The 18,093-nt window shown below is 42.8% G+C and overlaps 4 protein-coding genes across 5 annotated transcripts in view; 3 read left to right on the top strand and 1 right to left on the bottom strand.

The window, feature by feature from the left end:
* The first annotated feature begins 154 nt into the window (after positions 1 to 154).
* Positions 155 to 6,058, top strand: smcr8a (Smith-Magenis syndrome chromosome region, candidate 8a). Its single transcript, XM_054759406.1, has 3 exons — positions 155 to 1,179; positions 2,245 to 3,831; positions 4,066 to 6,058. The coding sequence occupies exons 1-3, from the start codon at positions 578 to 580 to the stop codon at positions 4,523 to 4,525; spliced, it is 2,649 nt and encodes an 882-aa protein (XP_054615381.1). The 5' UTR covers positions 155 to 577; the 3' UTR covers positions 4,526 to 6,058.
* A 592-nt stretch (positions 6,059 to 6,650) lies between these two features.
* Positions 6,651 to 8,852, bottom strand: bud31 (BUD31 homolog). The gene is made up of 4 exons (XM_054759354.1): positions 8,491 to 8,852; positions 7,324 to 7,446; positions 6,943 to 7,109; positions 6,651 to 6,815 (listed from the first exon to the last, which is right to left on the bottom strand). Exons 1-4 carry the CDS (start codon positions 8,582 to 8,584, stop codon positions 6,765 to 6,767), a joined length of 435 nt encoding a protein of 144 aa, XP_054615329.1. The 5' UTR covers positions 8,585 to 8,852; the 3' UTR covers positions 6,651 to 6,764.
* Positions 8,853 to 8,996: 144 nt separating this feature from the next.
* Positions 8,997 to 12,146, top strand: pdap1b (pdgfa associated protein 1b). Its single transcript, XM_054759353.1, has 6 exons — positions 8,997 to 9,160; positions 9,445 to 9,536; positions 9,703 to 9,798; positions 9,908 to 10,029; positions 10,614 to 10,765; positions 10,849 to 12,146. The coding sequence occupies exons 1-6, from the start codon at positions 9,148 to 9,150 to the stop codon at positions 10,911 to 10,913; spliced, it is 540 nt and encodes a 179-aa protein (XP_054615328.1). The 5' UTR covers positions 8,997 to 9,147; the 3' UTR covers positions 10,914 to 12,146.
* Positions 12,147 to 12,495: 349 nt separating this feature from the next.
* The window catches only part of shmt1 (serine hydroxymethyltransferase 1 (soluble)), an 8,347-nt gene continuing 2,749 nt past the window's right edge, over positions 12,496 to 18,093 (top strand). Inside the window, exons 1-10 of one of the 2 annotated variants that reach the window (XM_054760719.1) lie at positions 12,496 to 12,658; positions 13,559 to 13,680; positions 14,893 to 15,038; positions 15,146 to 15,261; positions 15,330 to 15,490; positions 16,089 to 16,170; positions 16,285 to 16,497; positions 16,579 to 16,692; positions 16,780 to 16,902; positions 16,996 to 17,112. In XM_054760719.1, the coding sequence (XP_054616694.1) occupies positions 13,588 to 13,680; positions 14,893 to 15,038; positions 15,146 to 15,261; positions 15,330 to 15,490; positions 16,089 to 16,170; positions 16,285 to 16,497; positions 16,579 to 16,692; positions 16,780 to 16,902; positions 16,996 to 17,112 (1,165 nt within the window). In that variant the 5' untranslated portion in view covers positions 12,496 to 12,658; positions 13,559 to 13,587. The remainder of the gene's footprint in view (positions 12,659 to 13,558; positions 13,681 to 14,892; positions 15,039 to 15,145; positions 15,262 to 15,329; positions 15,491 to 16,088; positions 16,171 to 16,284; positions 16,498 to 16,578; positions 16,693 to 16,779; positions 16,903 to 16,995; positions 17,113 to 18,093) is intronic. The other variant, XM_054760720.1, reaches the window with a different exon arrangement.

The raw sequence follows: 18,093 nt of genomic DNA, 5'->3' as shown, positions 1-18,093 counted from the left end.
AATATCAACCAAAACTGTTATCAGTATTACCACTTTTCTTTTTTTTATAGAAAAAGTGACAAAATCCCTGAAACTTTCGCCCCCCTGGCGATTTTGTTTCGGTGTGGAATTCTTGCAGCGGATTGGTTTGCTGGATCACCTGACCTGACTCTAAGCAGCTGGGCAAACATGGCGTCTGTCTCAGAGTGTGACAATTATGTCATTCCTGCTGGTCTAGTTGTTGCTCGCTTCTGTGGAGCAAACAAGCCAACGTGGTCATGAACGCACGAAGGGAATACGAAGAGGATCGCGGCATTTTTAAAAAAATATCGTTCCTCGACACAGCCGCTCAGACGCTGTGATTGGCGCGAGGTAATTGCTTTTGTTAGCAGGACGCGTACTTGTATGCATGACAAGCTGTGGACTGTATATCCCCATGCCGCAATTGAACCCTGGAACCTCATTTCACACGTGTTTGTGTTGGTCGGTGCGTGGACGATGAGATCGCAGTGGCCAATGCGGGTTCAGGTTGTCTTGCCTCATTTGTACGTGAACTGCACATAGTGGTGTCTCTCATGCCTTGCTCAACAGCAACACTATGATAGGTTCACCTGACGTGGTGGCTTTCACAAAAGAGGATGACGATGGTCAGAACAATCCTGACCCATGGGCTATACCAGAGGAGTTCTCCATCCCCCTGCACCCACCGGCGGATTCCAACCCTTGGGTTAAAACTTCCTACGCCAAGTTCTCAAAAGACTTCATCCTCATTTCGGAGTTTTCTGAGCAGGTTGGCCCTCAGCCTCTCCTCACCATCCCGGATGACCCCAAAGTCTGCGGCGCCTTCGATCTCAACTACTTCTCCCTGCGGATCATGTCGGTGGACTACCAGGCCTCATTCGTGGGGCATCCGCCTGGCAGTGGGTACCCTCGGCTTAGCTTTGTGGAGGACTCACGGGTGGTGCTGGGTGACTCCAAGGAAGGGGCTTTTGCCTACGTCCATCACCTTACGCTGTACGACCTGGAGGCCAGGGGGTTTGTGCGACCTTTCTGTATGGCGTACGTTTCTGCAGACGAGAGGAAGATCATGCTGCAGTTTCAGGAGCTGTCTGCCCGCTTCTCAAAGGCCTCAGAGTGTTTGAAGGCGGGGAACCGTAGAGCCTTTGCCAAAGAACTTCAGAGGAAGCTTCGAGACTTGGAGTAAGTGCCTTTCACGCGTGGCGTCTTGAAGCAGTTTACATACACAAACATGCATTCCAAGACAAAACGTTTACTGAAAAACACAAAATAAACGGTCATAGATAACCTCAATGTATGCCACCCGGCATCCTCCAAATGATACATAAGTCGGGGTAAAAAATAAATAAGGTCAGCTCAAATTAAAATGTTAAATGATAGCTGTCCCACAATAGTTTGTTGGCTAAAATGTGTTTTTCTTAAGCCCTTTTTGTGTGTCTGTAGCTTTAATGCCAATGAGATGTGTTGGTCCATGCCTGTTATGGTGCATCCCACTTTTTACATGTACACCGTAGCGCTGCACTTGTCCAACATAATAGATATCATATCACATACACCAACGTAGCATGAAGGAGTGGGACAGGAAGACGCAAATGTTAGCAACACTAGCACAGCTACATGAGCCTCAGCGCTAACATTACAAATTTTAACAGTAACATCATGCTAGCTTATCCTATTCACTGAAGAGAAACAAAACCATCCAACTTACAGCTCCCACGCAGCTGATTGACGGTGAGTTGGCAGTGGCAGAGTTCCAGGCTTTATTTTGAGATGTGTAGAAAAGCCTGCTTTTATTGTTTATTTATTTTTACAATCTATGTCCTTCACGTCATAAAAATACAGAACTTAAACACTCCTCTTTTCTCAAAAATGGAGCAAACAAGTGAGGGAGTTGACAGCTTTTTTTCCACGGATGGTCATAAACACACATTACTTTTCTAAGATGATTAAGTCAATTTGGCATAACAGGACCTTTTAAAACTGACATTGTATCCAAAAAATGAACTTGTTCTGCACAAAAACAGCCCTCTTTATTTCACAGACATGAGCGTGTGCCCATTTTAAATTCATACTTTTAAATAAAGACAGTTAATCTGCACAAAAATCTTTACGGAAAGGTAGCTCACCCCGCTGTCTTGAGGATGTTTAGTGAATCAAATTTTTGTTTGCTTGTTGAGAGAGAGAGAGAGTTGTTCAGCAGTTACATTAGCATATCTCTTAACTGACAACCCTGTTTTTCCCTCTTAGGTACACTCGCTGTGTGCTGCAGAGGGAGGAGGGCCTCCAGAGAGAGGTGGGGCCGCAGTGCATGTATTCGGCTCACGCTGTGGAAAAGGCCAACGAGCTTGCCAATGTGGAAAAGAGCATGTACGAACACAGAGACCTTCTGAGACAAATCAGCTCGTACCCCTACCGCCCACGCCGGGACCCTCATGCTGTCGCTTGTCAGAAGTGTATGAGTGAGTGTGAGGAGCTCTTTGGCACGCTAGCTAACCCCATCAGTTACACCGATGGAGAGGTGAAGGGAGAAGAGGATGTTCTGGGGCATAACGGTCATGGAAGTGAAGAAGAAGATGAGTTTGTGAAACGCAGGCCGTCCTACACGCCGCAACTGATCAAAGCCAAGTCTGCAAAGTGCTTCGACAAGCGCCTCAAAACCCTCCAAGAGCTTTGCGATGACACCTTCTACGAGGCCACCGTGGAGCTCCTGAAGGAGACAGAGAGGAGTTTTCGGGGTGACCTGTGCTACCTGCACACCCGCCGCTTGGATCGAGCTATGCGGAGGAAGCAGAGAGTGGTCAACTTTCTGTTTGAGGAGGAACTCTTTGAAGACAGTTTTGAGGATGAGGATGGGCGGGCAACATTAAGGCCATTCTGTGCTATGAACCACGCTGTAGACAACTCTACACTCATAAATGCACCACCTATTGTACTCGGAGCACCAGAACTTCCAAAACCTCTTGACACTGCTTTTCAGACTAGCCACAGTGGAGACCTCAGGCATGAAGACCGCAAGTCCTTCAGTTTTCACCAGACTTTAGAAACCCAGGAGAGCTCAGAGGAAACCAAAGGAAACTGCAGCAATCTAGAGCCAGAAGTTATGGATGCTGAGTCTGATTTGACCCCAGACTGTGAGCATAAAACTGATCTAGATCGGGAGAGCAGCAATGAATGGGTGGAGGCCGCTATTGAAGAAGATCACAACGGGGTAGATGGAAAGCATGAGGCTTTGGAGGAATGCAAGAAGAACTCAGAGTTGTTGGTTCCAATGGACGCTGCCTGCTGTATGGCGCATGAAGTTTTTCTTGATAATTCACCTGATGTTGTGCCGTGCCTCAGCGTCCACCTGCAGAATCCTCAAACCCTGGTGGTCAACCAGGAGCCCCAGGCCCTACTTCCACTGCAGGATGACTATGCTGTGGGCTCTCCAAGCGCAGAGAACCAGACAGCCGCACTCCTGGGAGATGCAGCGTCCCGTACTTCAGCCGAGGACGGGTCTGACTGCACCATGAGTGCATCGACTGGTTCTGACTGGACCGCCTCACCTGTCGGCAGCGGAGGGATGCAGAGCCTGCGTCAGAAGAAGAAGGCCGGGCAAGGGGCCTTGAGGTTCGTGCGCCAGTACCCCTTTGCTATGCAGGCGCTGTGGTGTTTGCTGAGCGGCAGGACCCTGGTAGTGCTCGGGGCAGACGAGGCGAGAGTCCGCCGGCTGGTTTCCGCTCTGGCCCCATTTGTACCTGCTCCTGGGAGGTGTGGAGAGAGAGTCCAAGCCTGGCTGTGCTGCCCTTTCACCCTGACTGACCTGCAGAAGTGGAAACTTATTGGATTGCAAAGGTATCACCCATTTTACATACATGTAAAATTGTATTTGTATTGCATTGTATATATACACAATAAATGCTAAACAAAAATATACATTTAATGGATTATGTATCCAGGAAACTCAGAAAAAGAATGCGTGCTGGTTTAAAAAGTCGGTTATTAGTGACCTAGACTGCAGATCATGTAAACAAAGAAATACAACCCAGTGTAGCTCCATGACTTCACAAATCTCTTCCTGTTTCTCAGAGTGGCGTCGCCTGTTGGTTCCAGCATGCTTTACTCACTGTCCCGCTACAGTCGCTACATCGCCATCCTGGATGCTGACCAGAAGACCTTGCGCTGTCCGCCTTACCGCGGCCAAATGCTCGCCAACATAGCCGACCACCGCACTTACGTCCGGCGCGGCTCCACCTACTTCCTTCACCTGCAGGGCACGCTGTGCCGTCTGGCGGCTGAGGCCTTCCTGTTCACCTTCACCCACCACCTCCACCTACCGGTCAACGCCACCGAGGGGGCGGAGGGCGTGGAGGGCCGACGCCACTGCTTCCTACAGGAGCAGCTGGGGCTGGGAGAGGACGACAGCCAGATAGTGCTCTACCTCAGCCAGCTCATCACTCAGCACTACCTGCATGCTGCTGACGGACGTAGCGCAGCGGCACCTTCTTTTAGTTTTAACTACACCACCAGCGTTTTATACAAAATCTGATCTTTTAGAAAGGGAGCCTCCACATGCATCCTTTTGGTTTTTAATAGACTGATCTTGATATGGTCGTTTTAATTTAACTGCACTGGTTTTATGATATTATCTGCAAATGTATCGCATATCTGCCTTGCTGTTTTGTCCCTGGTCTCATTTGTGTATAGGGAACAAAGACACGTCGCAGTGAATGTCGGAGCGAGTGGGCCCTAAAGCATGTTGACACTAACACTTGGTGGCTATACTGCGGTTACGTTGCAGGATCAATCCCCAACACATACTATGTATTTGTGCACAGTATATTTATATTTTTTTTTACAATAGTATCCGTCACTGCTGGTAGTGTGTAGAAAGTGCTTGTTTAGTCTCAGGCAAACTTGCATTGCGCCGATATTCTGTCCGTGAAACTTTCGCACCATTTGAGCATCTATCTCAATCACACTGTTGCGCCCCCCCATGTAATTTGGTTTAACCCACATTCCTGCAGGAACGCATGGGTGTCCATTTTTATTCCCAAAGTGAACATGCAACACTGGATTGGATTTGACTCTTGAGAGCACGGAGCAAACATTCCCAGAAGCTCTTTCAGCCTTGTTGATGTGACCCAGTCATCTTTACATGATATTGCATGTCATGAGAAGTACAGTGCTCACACATTCTCCCATGAAGGGCCCGCAGCAGCAACGGAAAACCTGCCGAGATCTGTTGGTGTGCATTTTTGTGGTCTATGACTCGCAAGCCTTTAAAGCTTTTTAACCTTACTGTATTGAATTTCACTGTTGTCTTAAAGGTGTGAGAGTGTTGTGGCGTCAGCATGAGACCGTCTTGTGCCAGGGTGAATTATTGTGTAGGTGATGCTGCTTTGTTATAAATTAAAGGATACGGACGAGATGCCGATGTTGGATTGGTCTGGCTGAGACGAGGGCGAAGAAGGATGGAGTGTTTGCATACATTTTACTGTTGCCTCACTGCTTATTTTCTTAATACGTTTATGTTGGTAATTCTGTGATGTTGCTGCGATTCTGTATGCAGGTATGTAACTGTACATGTGACTGCATGAGGTGAAAGGTCAAACAGTGTGGGGACTGGGTGCAAACTGACATTGAAGGCGCATTTGTTTGCCACACGTTAATTGGAGGAACCATACTTCCCGTCACACATCTTTTTGCTGCATGTAACCCTATTAAAGGCAAGTGTTTTTAGCGATTGTCGCTCTAATGCAACAAAAAAAAGTGAATGTATTCTGATCAAGCCATACCGCAGTGTGCTTAACATGTAAACACTTAGTGTCCTTCAGTTACATGTCACGTCTGTGTGCACATGGTCCATCTCCTCGTGAGGGGGCGGTGATATCTACAACATGGGTGTTTTTACTGTACTTTCTTTTTTTTAGGCCAGTTGTATTTTTTTCATTAAATTATTTAAAAAGTTTGCACTTACATTTGGTTCACACAGGAGTTGATTTTGAGTCATGTTGATTATGCTAAAGCTCACTGTGATACCGGAACAACTAATGCAACTGACAGATCATTATTAAACATGAAGTGCTCCAACAGGCTTCGGTGTTTGTCTCACTTGTTTGTTTTTTTTCCCTCAATGATGACGAATGTTTACGCTTTTAAGGTGGCATGAATAATAAATGCTCATTGCGGGAAATGGCTCATTGTCCAACAGGGGCTGCAGTATAAGAGTGAGCTTGAAAACAAGCATTAGAAGCAAGAATGGAAGAATATTTTACCACCTCCAATTTATACAGTATTTTCCAAGTATACCCCTCACATTACAGCATCTCATTGATGTAAGAGTAGTCAGTGTACAGCGTGTATAGTAAAGTTTCCTTTCTGTAGTATTTTCCCTTCAGAAGTTACGCTGTATTCAATCAAATGTGTACTCACTTTTGTAAGCTACTACATCTTTGTTGAACTGAAAGAAAATACTTGTGGTATTCCCAACTGCAGCTTTACTTCTTAGAAGGACCAATGCAGAGATTATTTCATGCCATAATACGCCCTCGATACTTGAGTTGGTATCTTATTACATCTCACCGTGCTTATAATTAACACACATTTATTAACCACTGCTCTAAACTGCTGTTAACCACCGCTCTAAACTGCTGACAAAAGTACAAAAAATGTTTAGTGAAGTAGAATTATTTTATTGAAATGAATACAACTAAAAAAGGTTTTTAAAACAACTTTCGGACAGATGGAGGCCGAGCAAGTCTTGCTGTCCGGCACAAAATAAACGCCTACCCAGAGCATCCTCTGCACCCACAGTGGGTGCATTCGATTATCCTACCCTACAGAAACACACAGAAGGTACATGAGGTGAGTAAAGGCTTACAGTAACGATCCAAAATGTTCCAATGTTTGTAAATGTGCTGTACAGTGGAATTATGTGTATACAAGACTTCCATTGAAACTTACAACTTCCAGCTTGCTCTTTGGGACTCTGCAAATACAGTTGGTTCCAAAGTTGGTGTCTCGTGTTTGGATGCAACGCAGGCAGCACAGGTTCTCATAGCCCTGCTTCTTCCACTTGGCGATCAGGTTCTTGTCTGCGTAGCCTTCCTTTATGCAGTACTCATACAGCTCTGCCAGGATGTACACAGAAAGACAAAAAAGTTAGGCTTCTACCATGCAATCATAAATAGCTTTCATATATCTATCGATCAAGATGTGTGCAAATGTAAAAAATTAAATATTGGCTGCAATTTTAATCGAAACTGAGCCTGGGGGGGGGTGCTACTAATTTAGGGGATATGTTGCAGTCAAGACAGATAAACAGATAAAGACAAAGCTCCATACCTCTACTGATGGCCTTCCTTTTGAAGAACAGGTCATAAATATATCGGCTGCGTTGATGGTGCAGCCTGAAAATTGGCCAGAGGGCTTCCACCTTCCTCTTGCCTTCATGAGGGTCAGTTTCAGCTGGGTGGAAGTAAAAAAAAACAAAAAAAAAAACAAAAAAACATATATATTGTAAATATGCTTTGTAAAACAGAAACATATATCACAAGGTGCTATCTTGTCTTTTGTACATGTTTCCAACAAGTTGTCATTTTCGTAACAATACAACTAGATGATTGCAATGTCAGAAGACATTGCGTGTGAATGCCTAATGGGGGGGGGGGGGGGGGGGGGGGGGGGGGGGGACACCCAAAAATGAGCAGAAAAGTGTCCATCTTGATATTGGAATGGTTGGAATTTGTTGAGAAATGTGGAAGTAGTTTGATTCAGCATTGCGGGGAGATTTTTTGTGCTGTGGATAATAGCAGGAATGTCCTGACTTGGAGTTGATGCTGGAATGAGGTGTATCGGTTGAGAAATGTAGAAGTAGCAGCATTCCTTAAGAGGCAAAAAGTTTTCTGGACAAGTGGGAATTTCGGGAAAATTTTGATTTTAGTGAAAAATGGGTAGACTTAATGTCTGGATTGTGCTGAACGATTTGATGTTGGAATTGTTAGAATTGGTTCCAAAATGGTGAAGTACTTAGAGTAATTCAGATCAAATAAAATTACAGTAATTAAGATTTTAAAAAAGTGGGAATGTCGGTCTTTGGAACATTTTTGGAATGTGGAAACGTTTGAAGCCCTGGATGTTTAAAATTTTTCATGGTGGAATGGTTTGAATCGGTTCAGAAATGTGGTAATGGTGGACGTTTGAAAAGTGGCCCATTCATTGTCAATGGAAAACAAATTGTGGAAGGTTTGGATTTCTGGAAAATCTGGGAATCTTTCTGAAAATCTGGATAGCACACTATTCCTGAATGAACTGAACCATTTGATAGCTTAATAGTTTGAATCGTTTGAAAAATAAAGGAGTTAGAAGACAAAAAACGGCGGAATAATAAATTGATGAAAAACGGCGGAGAATTTTATATGCAGCAGTTAGCGGTGGCTTCGACGAATGTTAAATGTCATTTCCTGAAACGCACAACGACCGCATTTTAAAAATTCAATTGTTTCGGCCTACCTTCCCTCATTTTCTGATCCAGTTCATCCAAAGTTGGCTCAATGAGTTCCCAGCCGTCTGGAGGTGGCTTCCGGCTCCTCTTCACTTTCGGCATTTTCCCTTAGTTTGACGAGAAGAGAACAAAAGCTGGTTGTTTTCTGTTCAGTTTCGCCTAGCCGTCTCGGGCCACTAGATATGACGTCATCCGGGTCCATTGGCCCACCGCCTTTCACATGACGTAAAGTTGTCATATTTATATTTATTTGTCTGTAATCCCACTATTAATTCAGTATTATAATATTTGCAATGAACAGGCAGTATATGTGTTATTGTGTGGTTATTTTATGTAAAAAAGTGACGCAGACATCTTTAAGTGATATTGCATCACTTTAGTAGACTGGTACAATGCCTTACAATGACAACGCAATACGGTTTATGTATTATATAGATTATTTAGATTTTTTAAAGTGTATAAATGAAAAACGACTGTTATGACGAACGTATCGGGTGAAAAGTTTTAACATTTTCCACATTGTGGGTTTTTGTACAGGCAAATCCTTGGCCAAAACTCGCTGCTGGATTGTGTTGTCCATCTCTGAGTTTAGCCAGCTGTCACCTCGGCCTTATATGTCATTAGTTTGTCTTTATTCTTAGTAAGGTATTTGCTAGAAAGCCAAAATGCCCAAAGGAGGTAAGAAAGACTGAGAAGAATTGAAATTGTTTGATGAATTCACATGTTGTTGGCCATGTTAGCATGTGCTAGCTTCTCTCAATAAGGTAACGGTCATTATTCCTGTGAAAAACACGCAGTGGAATCAAGTTAGGTTTCGGTTTGCTAGGTGGCGTCATAATATTACACTGATGTAATATGTAGTAATAAATTTGCTTTGGATATATATCTTACCGCTTGTGCTATGTTCTATCTGAATAGTAAACATGGTAAATCGGTACACATGCTTGTCATCCTCATTGCAGGTAGGAAAGGTGGCCACAAGGGTCGCATGCGGACTTACACTAGCCCTGAGGAGATCGACGCCCAGATGAAAGCGGAAAAGGAGAGAAAAAAGGTCGATATTGTCGGATTCATATGATTTGAAAGGGGCTTTCTAGAAGCACGTTTAGCGATAAGATGTAACGTCAAACCAATGGGAGCGAGTTATCATGTCAATATTCCATTTACATATGAGATGCAATTTTTTACTTTGTGGTGTGACTGATAATTACATGTTTCAGGAAGAAGAAGAGAATGAGGGTGCAGCTCAGAATGACACGCCGGATGAGAAGTTACACGCGTCAGGGTCAGATGACAGTGACGATGAAAGTTCCCAGGTGTCCTTAAACCTCACACAGAATGCTTCCCTGTACTTGTTAATGACTGACATCACCATGGAGTGCAATATTTCAGTATTTGCATTTCAATATATACTTGTGCCTACAGAGGAAGAGGGCGGGTGTGGAGGGCTTGATAGAAATCGATAACCCCAACAGAGTTGCTCAGAAGTCCAAGAAGGTGACGCAGATTGAGATGGAAGAGCCCAAGCAGTTGTCAAGGAGAGAGAGGTGCTGAGTAACTACTTTTTGGATAATGCCTTTGTGGGTCTGCAATTAGTACACATACTTTTCTGAGTATTACTTCCCTTATGCCAGGTGTGTCCAAAGGCCAGTGCGAGGGCCATTTGCACCCTGTAGCTAATTTGAAATAGATACCACATATGTATGTCAAACTCACAAACACATCTCTCCATTTACCCTCGGAACAACACTTTATATTCTCACCACACTCGCTCGAGGTGCATTCACACTCCAAACTCCGAACATCACAGCATCTTTATTGTGCGTGCCTGTGTGTGGTCTAAATTAACAGATAGACAAAATAATGGTTAAAATGTGATTTTCAGTCCCATTTGGAGCTGTTAATACATACAAATATATATAATTGTGCCCATTTATTTACCTTCCTGTTAATAAAATACAGTTCAAATGGGCATATTTCAGACATATTTGTAAATAGTGATTAATTGTGATTAATTAATTAGAAAACTGTGATTAATCATTTGACAGCCCTAATTGTTTTGTTAAATTGCTTTTTTTCCTACTAGAAATATCAAAGCATTTACTTAAACAACATACCTGTATGCACACAGAGAGGAGCTTGAGAAGCAGAAAGCAAAGGAGCGCTACATGAAAATGCATTTAGCAGGGAAGACGGACCAGGCCAAAGCTGATCTCGCCCGCCTCGCCATCGTCAGGAAACAGCGAGAGGAGGCGGCGAAAAAGAAGGAGGAGGAGAAAAAAGGTGTGGTGCTTGAAATGGACACGAATAGAAAGGCAAGATTGCGGTGCTTCCAAATTAGAATTCCTTTTTTCTTCTTTTTGCAGCAAAAGAAGCGAAAGAAGCAGCGGCGGCAGCGGCTAAAGGATTAAACTCCCTCTCGCTAAAATGATGCAGAATATTTATCAGAAGCATTTTCCCACCTTTATGGACTGATGCAATATAAATTTGACTATTTTTTAAAGATGTACTATGATGAGTATTTCACATTATTGAGGGCGTATTATGGCATGAAATAATCTCTGCATTGGTCCTTCTAGGAAGTAAAGCTGCAGTTGGGAATACCACAATCTTCGCGTACAATTGGAATGAGGCTATGACCTATCTTGTACATGATATTGACGCAGACGTACTTATCATTGTACAATGTCGACTTTGCTTTTTGAGCTTTGGCACTGTTTCTTTTTGGATTTTACACTGTACATAACTGAGTCATGGAGATATTTCTGATTATTACGATAAAGCTGAAGAAACATTTTATTCATGCTTTCATTTGGAGTCAGCTAATATGAACAAAAGGCTCTATAAATGAGTAACACTAATAGCAAAACATATAAAAGATGACTAAAATTCAAAAAGAGGGTCGCATGAATACCATGCATATGTTTTCGATACGATACGAGTAAAGGCACCACACCAACTTTGGAACAGATACATTGCTTCTTCCTACTCCTTTTCGGACATATGCATGTTTGAAATAAATTAAACCAAACCAAACCAACTCATCTTATTAGGGTTGCGAGTGAGCCGATGGGGTACGCCCTGGACTGGTCACCCGTCAATCACGGGGCACTTTTAGACAAACAACCATTCACACCTATGGGCAGTTTGGAGTCTTTAATTAATTTATCATGCATGAACAGATGTTCCAACGGAGATTCAAACTCTGTGAGGCTGTGGTGCTAGCCCCCAAGACACCATGTGGCCCTCACTTGAATACAATCATTGTTAACCAGATATCGAATCTCCGTGGGACATTTCTGTGTGGAGTTTGCATGTTCTCGCCGTGCGTGTGTGGGTTTTCTCCGGGTACTTCTACTTCCTCCCACATTCCAAAAGTATGCATGTTAGGTTAATTGGCGACTCTAAATTGTCCATAGGTATGAATGTGAGTGTGAATGATTGTTTGTCTATATGTGCCCTGCCATTGGCTGGCGACAAGTCTAGAGTGTATCCCGCCTCCCGCTCAAAGTCAGCTGGGATAGGCCGCAGCATACCCCGCAACCCTAATGAGGATTAAGTGGCATAGAAAATGGATGGATGGATGAATATGTTTATCATTATTATTATTGTTATATTGTGTCTGTTTTTTTTTTTACCTTACTTGGCTACATGTGTGGGCAAAATATGAGAAACAGTGGTGCGTTCCGGTGTAAACCACTACTAAACTTCAACCATAATAATAAACCTATTGTTACACGTGTTGAAAACAGCACAGGAGACTGCAGTCGAGAATAATTGAAAATATTAGATGCATTAAGTTATAATATACATTTCGTTAAATGAATACCTCAGTTAAAATTGAGAATTATTTTCATGTATTTATTTTATGATATATTTATTTACTGGGTAACTGTACTGCTGTCTAAAACGATCTCTTTATAGTCTGCAAGTGTATCTTTGCCAAAGTGGGCGGTCACGCGGACGGCCACATTCCTGCCAAATGGGGGCGCTCAAGCGAATAAGCTGACGGTAAATGATTAAACGAAGAAGAGGAAGAGCGACTCACTTGATTGGTCCAAACTTTCGCGGATTTTATCCTTCGTCGTTGTTCTATTTGTTCACCCTTTTTTTTTTTGCCTCGTGATTAAAGTTTCGCTTTTGGCAGGGACAGGAGCTTCTCTTCCTGCTTCGTTGGTGAGTTAACAACTAGATAAAACATTGTAGTGGCAGGCCAATATTGAAAGTCACACTTTACATTTCCCTGTAGATACAACATATCTTACAGGAAAACCCTGACTTGTGTTTTTGCATCTGAACGTGACTACTTGACGGGCGGTGTCAGTTCTGCTTGTGATGCGTTCAGGTTATGGTCAAAATAGCGCGTTTTGTAGCAGTCTAGCAGTTAATTCATACGCACAACTAGTCACTTAAGTTATTTGACTGGACGGAAAGCCTTGTGATTTTTGTAGGTCAGCCGAACACTGCAGATGAAGATAATTAATTCCATGCAGCAATCTGACGACTCTATGCAAGCTGGTAAAGTAGAGAACGTTACACAATGTGTGCGTATTTGCTTTGTTCAGTGGTCCAAAGTTTACATGCATGGTGAAGCCTCCAAGTAGCTGAGTGTAAAAACAGGATTTCTGTGGCTTTTAAAGATAAGGGAAGAATCTGTCATCAAACATTGTCACAACGATTAGGTTCTACACTGGCTTGAATTTAACTAAGCAAACAAGACTTTCATTAAACATTGTCACAACAATTAGGTTTTACACTGGCTTGGATTTAACTAAGCAAACAAGATTGAGAATTCTATTAGAAAATGACTGTTAGATATTTCAGTTCATAGCAACTTGACTGATGACTCTTTAAGCAAGAAAAAAAAGAAAGTTAGCCAGACTGAACATTTTTACATGCACATTTGACAATAATTAAAGCGATTGAGGCAAAAATTAATGTAGCCTCAAGAGTGACCTTTTATCCGGAATGTGGAAAATGTGCTTCGGTTTGCTAGTAAGCATCCAGACTGGACTCTAAGACAATGGAAAAGGATCACGCGGACGTCAAAAATGTAATAGTTATCCTTTTGTTTAGATCATCACTGTGCAATAACAACAACAAGCATGTCTTTGACCAACGGCCACAATATCACCAAAGAAACATGGGACGCTCACAACAAGATGATGTTGGAGCCGCTGGCCGTCAATGACTCTGAGGTCAGTCACTCTTTGAAACATGTTTACTGTTGTGCATTCATTTATAGCTACGGTATGTACACTATCCCACAAAAGCCCCCACACCCCAACAACCATATTATTACAGCTACGTAAGGGATGTTACTGTACTATAGAAATGCAACTTCTATATAATGTAGAGTAGTTCCTGCAGCTTCGTAAAGAATTTAAACAGACATTGTTTTTTAAATAGCTGGCAACACAAATGAGTACACCTCACAGTGCCCGTATTACTGTGAAGGCCATGTTTATCTCGGGCAGGGCTCACGACCCAAAAGTGGGTCAAGTATCCATTAAGTCAAGTATCACATTAATCCTAAAAATAATAGAAATGACTAAATGAAAATAAGTACAAATAAAAATAACAATAAATAAAAAATAATAATAAGTGCATTAAATTAAATAGGAACAATGTTTTAATGTTGTTTTTTAAATTTTGAGGTAAAGTTAAGCAATATTTTAGTCATCTTCTTTCTTGGTATGTATTCATTGCACAGTTATAAGTAAAATATTTGACTTTGTGGTCTTCTTTACTGCAATTTTGTTGTTTAATTTTAATCTGTGCATCCGGGTACTCCAGTTTCCTCCCACATTCCAAAAACATGCATGTTAGGTTAATCGGAGATAAGTATGAATGTGAGAGTGAATGATTGTTTGTCTATTTGTGCCCTGCGATTGGCTGGCGACCAGTCCAGGGTGCACCCCACCTCTTGCCCAAAGTCAGTATACCCCCGCGACCGTATTGAGGATAACCGGCATAGAAAAAAGATGGGTCGTGACTTAAGGAAAACATGAGCCCCCAGGCTGAGACCATTTGAGAAGCCCTGATCTAAAGTGTAATGTTTCCCTCATGAACCGCAGCTCCCCAGTGCTGGCAGCGCTCATGCAGCCCCAGAGCACCAACATGCTTTACTGTAGCCAAAACCTAGTTGTGTTTCCAGCCATTTAGAGAAATAACGGCTGTGTGTTGACTCATTTTCAGTGGATCGTACATCTGTACTGCTAGACAAGCTGTACACGGACTACTCTATAATATATCCAAGTTTTATTTCTATAGTACTGTGCCTTGAGAAGATATACTGCAATAAAACTACTACCTATGCCTGTATTGTCCGTAAAATAGCCATAATCATCGATGTCAGGTTGTTATTTTGTGTCCTGTGACATCAGCAGCTTGTCACATTTGTGCTTCAGGTGTTCTCCATCATAAAAAAAGAGAAGCACAGGCAGACGTATGGACTGGAACTGATTGCGTCAGAGAACTTCACCAGCAGAGCTGTTCTAGAGGCTCTGGGTTCTTGTATGAACAACAAGTACTCTGAAGGATATCCCGGTCAGAGGTGTGAGAAATAATTTCTAGAATTATAATGGAGAGCAGCCATTAGTGTTTGTAGAGTGTTTGCTACTACTTTTAAAAATGTGTGTGTGATATTCTGAATGTACGCAGATACTATGGCGGTACAGAACATGTTGACGAGCTGGAGAGACTCTGCCAGAAGAGGGCGCTCAAAGCCTACGGTCTGGAGTCTGAGAAATGGGGGGTGAATGTGCAGCCATATTCAGGTAACAAAAATGGTAGAAGATCTCACATTGAGTGAGAGGCACATGCCTTTGTCTGCTTCTCCCTGAAGGTTCCCCGGCCAACTTTGCCATCTACACCGCCATTGTGGAGCCCCATGGTCGCATCATGGGCCTGGACCTTCCAGATGGAGGTCACTTAACACATGGCTTCATGACAGAGAAGAAGAAAATTTCTGCGACATCCATCTTCTTTGAGTCCATGCCATACAAGGTGACCGAACCTGTCATCGCTGTAATCACATTACGTAAATCAGGAGGATTTTCAAAAATCATTTACCTCTAAAGACCTCGAAAATGGTGACTCTAATAGTAGACTACAGTGCTCCCTTGCCACTTTGCGCTATAAATAAATTATTATTAATTCATAAATCATGCTGTTTTGTGGTTGAATATGGGCTATGGTCCAAAAATATCTATATTTAAGCAAATTTTACTCATTTGTTTCCCTACCTTAAACATTTTCGAGCTTAAAATTTGCTAAAGTAATGAAAATACAAATAAAAGGCATTCAGAAGAAGCATTCAAAGATGTGATGATATGTAGTATTCTACACTGGTCACTAGGTGTCAGTAAAGTTACTGTAATGTTTGGTGAGACACACAAGCACCAGACTTGATTGCTGGAGCAAAGATTTTGCAAATTTTAATGATCTCACAGCAGTCTCAGTAATCCCTGACATGGGCTACTGTTGCAGCTGTAACCCTCGCCAAGCCAAAACTCCACTCTGAACCCCGACGTCACTTCCTGTATAGTATACGTTAGTATAAGTTTGTTATTCTCATCAATTAGACAAAGTGTTGCGGTTTCAGGTGAATCCGGAAACCGGTTACATCGACTACAACCAACTGCAAGAAAACGCACGCCTCTTCCACCCCAGACTCATCATTGCAGGTCAGCTAGCACATGCGCACACACATAGTCTCGCTTTGTTTATTTTTACTTGATGTTGAGCGCGTGTCAGGTGCAAATGAAAGGATTCTGAAATCACTCTTCCTGATTTCACAGGAACCAGTTGCTACTCCCGCAACATCGACTACGCCCGCATGAGGCAGATCGCCAACGAGAACGGTGCATATCTGATGGCAGACATGGCGCACATCAGCGGGCTGGTGGCCGCCGGAGTCGTGCCTTCACCCTTCGAATGCTGTGACATCGTTTCCACGACAACGCACAAAACGCTGCGTGGCTGCCGAGCCGGACTGATATTCTTCAGGAAAGGTAGACGGAGAACTTTTTTCATCCACCCGGTGTAGCTAGCTGTCACGCGTTGAGTGTAATCCTCCGTGTGCTCTTCTTCAGGTGTGCGAAGTGTGGACGCCAAGGGGAAGGAGACCATGTACAATCTTGAGTCTTTAATCAATCAGGCTGTGTTTCCAGGCCTACAAGGCGGACCACACAACCATGCCATTGCAGGTCCTCCTCAGCAGCAAACACTTCCATTTCACTTTGCTCTCTGTCTAATGCCAACGGCCTCACATGCTCGGGTCTTTATGTCCTCAGGTGTCGCTGTAGCACTCAAACAAGCCATGACACCAGAGTTCAAAGCTTACCAGATGCAGGTTCTTGTCAACTGCAAAGCGATGTCCAACGCCCTCACTGCGCACGGCTACAAGATTGTCACTGGTAGGGATCGCTGGGCCCCTTTACTGGCACTGGCAATTCATTGGAGTACTTTTTATCAAGCGCGTAACTCCACGGTCAAATTGGCCTGTTAAGGTGGTTCTGACAATCATCTGATCCTGCTGGACCTGCGCAGCAAAGCAACTGATGGAGGAAGAGCTGAGAAGGTCCTGGAAGCATGTGCTATTGCTTGTAATAAAAACACCTGCCCAGGTACGGTGTGTTGCATAGACAGTCATCCCTCACTCTCTCGGTTTTTCAAAAAAGTATTAATAGATGATCGCTGCTTCGTGATTGACTATAGCTAGTCCAATAAATGCATATTTAAGCAAATGTTACGTATTCGTGGCCTAAATTAAGCATTTTCAAGCATAAGAAGGTTCAAAATGAACTAAAATACAAATACACTTTAAGGCAATACAAGAGGTTGATGAAGTGTCGTCTACGCTGGCCTATAGGGGTCACTAGCGACACACACCAGATGACAGGCTTTTATTATTTTATAATTTTATATTTATCTCACAACAGGCACAATAATAATCATCATCATAACAACAACAGCAACACAGGCTACTGTTGTTGCTGTACTCCAGCTAAAATTCAACACAGAATGCCCGACGTCACTTCCTGTTCACACGTCCGGAAGACATTTTTTGACACACACAAGCATGAGTCTTATTTATATCTTAAATGGCTTTTTTCCTCTGAATATCTGTACTATATTGGGTAATATGAGCGTAAACGTGACTATAGGAGTGTTATTTCATGTCTAGAGAGCTCTAATAATGGCGAAAAATTGTACTTAGAAAGTCAAACAGGTTTTCTGTGCTCTAACTATGACAATATTGGGTTTATTAATATTGAATCGTACTTCACTTACCGTGGTATCGAACCAAGTAACAGCAAGTGTGTGTGTGTGTGTATATGTATATGTGTGTATATATATATATGTATATATATATATGTATATGTATATATATATGTATGTATATATGTATGTGTATGTATCGAGGAAAAGGCTTCTTGAGACGTCATCTGTACTTCTGTGAAGAAGGTGTCGGACGTTTCGCTCCTCATCCAAAGAGCTTCGTCAGCGAACTAATAAGTGCTGGTAGCTTAGGCCTTAAATACAGTAAGAGTGGGCGGAATTGGTGTGCCAACACCCTCCTACTATTGGTTCCTTACACTAAGCCT

Source organism: Dunckerocampus dactyliophorus, chromosome 18 (genome assembly GCF_027744805.1).
Source record: "Dunckerocampus dactyliophorus isolate RoL2022-P2 chromosome 18, RoL_Ddac_1.1, whole genome shotgun sequence".
In the NCBI taxonomy this organism is placed as follows: domain Eukaryota; kingdom Metazoa; phylum Chordata; class Actinopteri; order Syngnathiformes; family Syngnathidae; genus Dunckerocampus; species Dunckerocampus dactyliophorus.
This window is presented reverse-complemented; position numbering and strand designations above follow the sequence as displayed.